This window comes from Rattus norvegicus, chromosome 10, assembly GCF_036323735.1.
Source record: "Rattus norvegicus strain BN/NHsdMcwi chromosome 10, GRCr8, whole genome shotgun sequence".
Taxonomy (NCBI): domain Eukaryota; kingdom Metazoa; phylum Chordata; class Mammalia; order Rodentia; family Muridae; genus Rattus; species Rattus norvegicus.
In genome coordinates this window covers 85,566,222-85,571,732 of record NC_086028.1, presented here as the reverse complement: position 1 = coordinate 85,571,732, position 5,511 = coordinate 85,566,222, and the positions used below count along the sequence as shown (strand labels likewise).

The 5,511-nt window shown below is 53.5% G+C and overlaps 1 protein-coding gene across 1 annotated transcript; it reads left to right on the top strand.

Moving 5' to 3' along the window:
• Nucleotides 1–718: 718 nt before the first annotated feature.
• On the top strand, nt 719–4,536 carry Krt15 (keratin 15). Its single transcript, NM_001004022.2, has 8 exons — nt 719–1,254; nt 2,117–2,199; nt 2,317–2,473; nt 2,781–2,942; nt 3,030–3,155; nt 3,333–3,553; nt 3,836–3,861; nt 4,190–4,536. Exons 1-8 carry the CDS (start codon nt 790–792, stop codon nt 4,291–4,293), a joined length of 1,344 nt encoding a protein of 447 aa, NP_001004022.1. The 5' UTR covers nt 719–789; the 3' UTR covers nt 4,294–4,536.
• The last annotated feature ends 975 nt before the right edge of the window (nt 4,537–5,511 follow it).

The window sequence follows — 5,511 nt, the reverse complement described above, 5'->3', positions numbered from 1 at the left end:
GCCGGGGTGGGGGTGGGGGACTGCAGAGACAGGAGGGACTTCTGGAAGCGGAGTGGTGGGAGGGATGTAGGAGTAGGAAAGAACAATCCCAGGCGCCGGGATGGGACAGAGGAACAGATACTGGCTTTTCTGGTCACCTTAGTTGGAACTTGACTCAAGACCCTGTCTTCTGTCCCCAGCTTGCCCTGAGGATACCCGTGTTCTCATACCTAGGGACTTCCATGCCTTGAGGGCTCATGCACAGGCCCTTTGAGCAGTTAGCACCTGGCAGCCATGGGAGACCCTGAGAGAAGGAGCTGTCTACCTTGGGGGGAGGCTCACATGCTGTCAGTGGGGGTTGGGGGGGGGCGACAGAGCAGGCCTAGCTGCTCTAACGGGATGGGACATGAGAAACCTCGGGAACTGTGCTATGGTGAGACTGTGCTCTTTCTCCCGGAGTGAGAAATGAACCTGTAATCTGAGTGTTAAAACCATGGCCTGGGGCAAAGCCCCATTAATTCTGAATCATCTCTTTTGTTGCATTAAGAAGAGGAAAAAAAAAAAAGGGAAAAGAAAAACTCCCCACAAGTGAGCTGTGGAGGTGTGCGGGCAGCTGTGTTTGTCTGGAAGGCCGGGGAGTTGGCTCCACTCAGGGGGAGGAGGCGAGGCCCCCACCCCCTCTGAAGGGTATATAAGGAGTCCCAGGCCAGGGGCAACAGGCACTGAAGTCTGCTTTCAGCCCAGCTCAGACGCTCCTGCTAGAGTCTCTCCCCTGCTTGCTAGGGACCCGAAGGCACAGGCTGCCTGACCATGGCCACCACATTCTTGCAGACATCTTCCACCTTTGGAAGTGGCTCTACCCGAGGGGGTTCCCTCCGTGTTGGTGGAGGCAGCTTTGGTGGAGGGAGTCTCTATGGGGGAGGTGGGAGCCGAAGCATCTCTGCTTCTTCTGCTAGGTTTGTCTCTTCAGGGGCAGGAGTGGGTTTCGGGGGTGGCATGAGTTGTGGTTTTGGTGGAGGCTTTGGTGGGGGTTTTGGCGGTGGCTTCGGTGACTTTGGTGGTGGCGATGGAGGTCTCCTCTCTGGCAATGAGAAGGTGACCATGCAGAACCTCAACGACCGCCTGGCCTCCTACCTGGACAAGGTGCGCGCCCTGGAAGAGGCCAACACAGAGCTGGAGGTGAAGATCCGAGACTGGTACCAGAAGCAGAGCCCGGCAAGTCCAGACCGGGACTACAGCCATTACTTCAAGACCATGGAAGAGATCCGGGACAAAGTAAGTTTGTCAAACAGAGGGACGCAGGTGGCTCGTGTCCGGGACACATCCGTAACATCATCATTGCTGACTAAAAGAGTCCTTTCCTGCCGTGTAGCCTTGGCAAGGTGAAGATACACCTGCTTTGTAGGCACGGGCGGGAGCGCATCTGTTCCCCCTTGGCAGCGCTCGGGGAGGAAGCGGTCCTGAGGATCTGATTTGCTTTCCTGGGGATGCAGGTGAAGGCAATGAAAGACTGACCCCTTCCCTTTGACAAAATTTGCAAGGGCTTTTGTAAACGCTCGCTTTAGCTTTTTGGCGTGCGTGCTGTTCTGTTCAGGCACAGCTTCCTAAGTCCTAAATACCAGGACTGTGTGCTTCAGCCCTTAAAGACGTCTTCATTGCGGCAAACATTATTGGCTTTTAGGAGACCAGGGAACCTGACATAGGCTGCGCCACCCCCTCACTTTCCCTTTTGCTCACTGATCTGTTTTTTTCTTAGCTGCGATTGCTTTCTTTAGCTGCTGTCCAAGTTCCCTATGGGTTCTGGAGACCAAGGGCTCTGTCTAGGCATGCAAGAGGCAGCCAGCTGTGAGCTGAGCCCACGTAGGCTGGTATAGTGCGTCTCTGGAGAGCCCTTACTGGACAGAGCCCTCTGTATCCATTGCAGCACTGCTTCGGCTAGCGATGCCCCCCAGGCAAACCCCAGGCAATGCTGTCTCCTTAATTGTCTATGCCCTGAGAGTATCACAGGGAAGGGAACTCGGGTCCCCACAAGTAGAGCTCAGAGGAAGTAAAGTTGGGGAGTGGCTGGCAAAAGGTCAACTTTGGGCACAGGACAGAAAAGCAGCAGCCCTTAGGTGCAACTCTCTGTCTCCCACAGATTCTGGCTGCCACCATTGACAACTCGCGTGTTATCCTGGAGATCGACAATGCTAGGCTGGCAGCGGACGACTTCAGGCTCAAGTGGGTCCCATTGTTTCGCCCCTATCCGTAGACTCCCTCTACCCAGCCTTCCCCTTCTCTGCCTCAGAAACCTGGGCCCCTCGCCTTTCTTGACTTCGGCTGCTTTCCTCTCCCCAGGTATGAGAATGAGCTGGCCCTTCGTCAGGGCGTGGAGGCCGACATCAATGGGCTGCGGAGGGTGCTGGATGAACTGACCCTGGCCAGGACTGACCTGGAGATGCAGATTGAGCAGTTGAACGAGGAGCTGGCCTACCTGAAGAAGAATCATGAGGAGGTGACAGCAGGACGAGGGTGGTGGGAAGAAATGCCCACAGTCTGCAGAGGGCTTAGTGATTCAGAAATGCAACCCTGGGGCCCGGTGGAGGAGAAGGAGTGCTGTTCTTTCGTAATCTGCACCCTGAAGGACTGGTTTGTTTCATGGGCTTATAATTGTCTCCAGGTTCTTGTGCCATAGGACCCAGAGCAAGAGTGATCCTCAGAGCTGACAGGTCTACAAAGACAGGGTTGGCCCTCAGGACGCCAGATTCTTAGGTCTTTTTTTTTTTTTTTTTTGTCTCTAAATAGTTTCCCTCTCCTTCTAGGAGATGAAAGAGTTCAGCAGTCAGCTGGCTGGCCAGGTCAATGTGGAAATGGACGCAGCACCCGGGGTGGACCTGACCCGCATGCTGGCAGAGATGAGGGAACAGTATGAGGCCATTGCGGAGAAAAACCGTCGGGATGTAGAGGCCTGGTTCTTCAGTAAGGTGGGTCTGACCCCCCTCCTCACATCCCCACTCCAGAGGCCTCTGAGGAAGCCCCCGAGGCTCATGTCTCTCATACTCGCGTTGTAGACTGAAGAGCTGAACAAGGAGGTGGCGTCTAACACAGAAATGATCCAGACCAGCAAGACTGAGATCACAGACCTGAGACGGACCCTGCAGGGGCTAGAGATCGAGCTGCAGTCTCAACTCAGCATGGTACGGTCACTCTGGCTTCTTGGGCGACACATGTACCCATTGTCCGTGACTGGTAAAGCCTCAACCCCCACTCCCGACCGTGGTTATCCTGGGCAGTCCGTCTCATCCTTGCTACCTCTCTACCTTCACTGGGTTGACTTCTAGCCTGATAGGTCTATAAATCCGTTGCCCCACCAGAAAGCCGGACTGGAGAACTCTCTGGCAGAGGTGGAGTGCCGCTATGCCACACAACTGCAGCAGATCCAGGGGCTCATTACCGGCCTGGAGACCCAGCTGAGTGAGCTCCGCTGTGAGATGGAGGCTCAGAACCAGGAGTACAACATGTTACTGGACATCAAGACTCGGCTGGAGCAGGAGATCAGCACTTACCGGAACCTGCTTGAGGGCCAGGATGCTAAGTAGGTGCAGAGGTGTAGGGGGAGAAAAAAGGGGACAAATGGGTTGGACTCCGGGGTATCCCAAGATCTGTGTTGTTGGGCGGAAAGAGGACATTGCCACAGCTCTGTCTGTCTGGGTTGGGAGATCTGACAGACTGACTGACCGCTGGGCTATCCTAGACACTGGAAAACTCACGTGTGGTTGGGGAACTGGAGAGGACTGCTCAACTGTCTACCAGGGCTTCCCTTGGGGAGACTGGCTCTCTCTTCCTTGGCTAACACCCACTGTCCCTTCTCTTTCAGGATGGCTGCTATTGGTGTCAGGGAAGGTAAGAGAGGGTAAAGCCCTTTGGTGTGGGTGGGGTGGGGAGGAAGGAGGAAGAGCCAGATATCCCAATAGAGTTGGGCACTCCGGTTTCAGAATATACTCTTTCACCGTGGACCCTGGGAGGGGGAGAGATTAGAATTTTCCAAAGAACATTTCAGGCTGTGCAGTCTTTGTCTGGGCGTTGCCTTTCTAACCCATCTCACCACCTTACCATCATGCTGATGTGATAGGGTACTCACAGGGACTGCTGTTCACACGTGTAGCTTAACCCCCCTCCCCCCACCCAATCATTCATGAGGTAACCGGCTGTCACCTCTTTGCTTCTGCAGCATCCCTGAGAGGAGGCAGCAGCGGCGGTGGCAGCAATTTCCACATCAGCGTGGAGGAATCGGTCGACGGAAAAGTGGTTTCTTCCCGTAAGAGAGAAAGCTAAGAATCCGGTGCAGGAGAAAAGAACCTTGCCACCCCCTGCTTTCCCTGGGCTGAGAGAGGCACTGGACAGAGAGGCTGGGAAAGCAGACTCCAGTCCATGCCTTTGAGGATCTCTCTGCTTTCCTGTTCCTGGCTCTGCATGTTCTTCCTAGTGTAGCTTCCTTTTGAGTGTGGTGGTGCAGGAAACAACAGACCTTGTAGGTGGCTGTTCCTTCAATAAAGAATCACATTTTCTTTTCACAAATACCCTTGGTCAGTGGTTTTTTATTTTCTTGCTTTTTGTGACATCTGGTTCTAAGGGAGAGAGGTCACCATTCTGACACTTCTGTATTTTTTTCCTTCCTCCCTGAATGATAATACAAAATTCATTCTTGAGTATTCAGGGTATCGTGGCCCCAGAAGGTGGCTTGTTTTTCTGCTTTATTTCCATGGGGTGCAGAGGGCTGGGAAGGGTGGAGGCGGTGCTGGGGGACTCCCTAGGATACTTTGGGACACCCAGCACAGAACACACGTTTAATAATTATTTTTCAAGTGACCGGTGCACACCAGTATTCAGCTGTCACTGTGCTAGGTACACTCGTCCCTGTGTCTGAGTCAATACTTGTCACTGTAGGTGGTCAGGATTTGTCCTTCCCGTCTTTGAGATGAGGATCCTGTTATTGCCCATGTGACAGACTTGCCTCCGAAGCCTGGCAGAAGGGCAGGGAACACTGGGGCTGGGCCGGATCTCATACTTCTACGACTTCATAACCAGAGACCAGGCCACAACCCGTCACAGCTTGTTGTGAGACCCCGTTCCTGGTTCTGTCCTTATCTCCCTCATTGAACTTTCCTTTCTGTCTAGCTGGCTACACTTAGCGTTCAAGATGACTAGCTAAAGGGTTGGGGATTTAGCTCAGTGGTAGAGCGCTTGCCTAGCAAACGCAAGGTCCTGGGTTCAGTCCTCAGCTCTGAAAAAAAAAAAAAAAAAGACAAAGTAACAAGATGACCAGCTAAATCCATCTCTGTTCCTCAGGAAAGCTGTACTTTGCCCCCTTGAAGCAGATACATCCTAAAGGGCGCATAAAGTCACTTAGAGGAAAAGACACTCGCTTCAGGAAGCCCTCTTTGAGTTTCTCAAGGACAAGTCTGATGCAACTCTGGCCCTTGCTGTCTTCCTTCACCCACATCTCCATGTCTGCTCCCAATTCCCAAACATCCCCGGGGCCCTTTAGAGGAG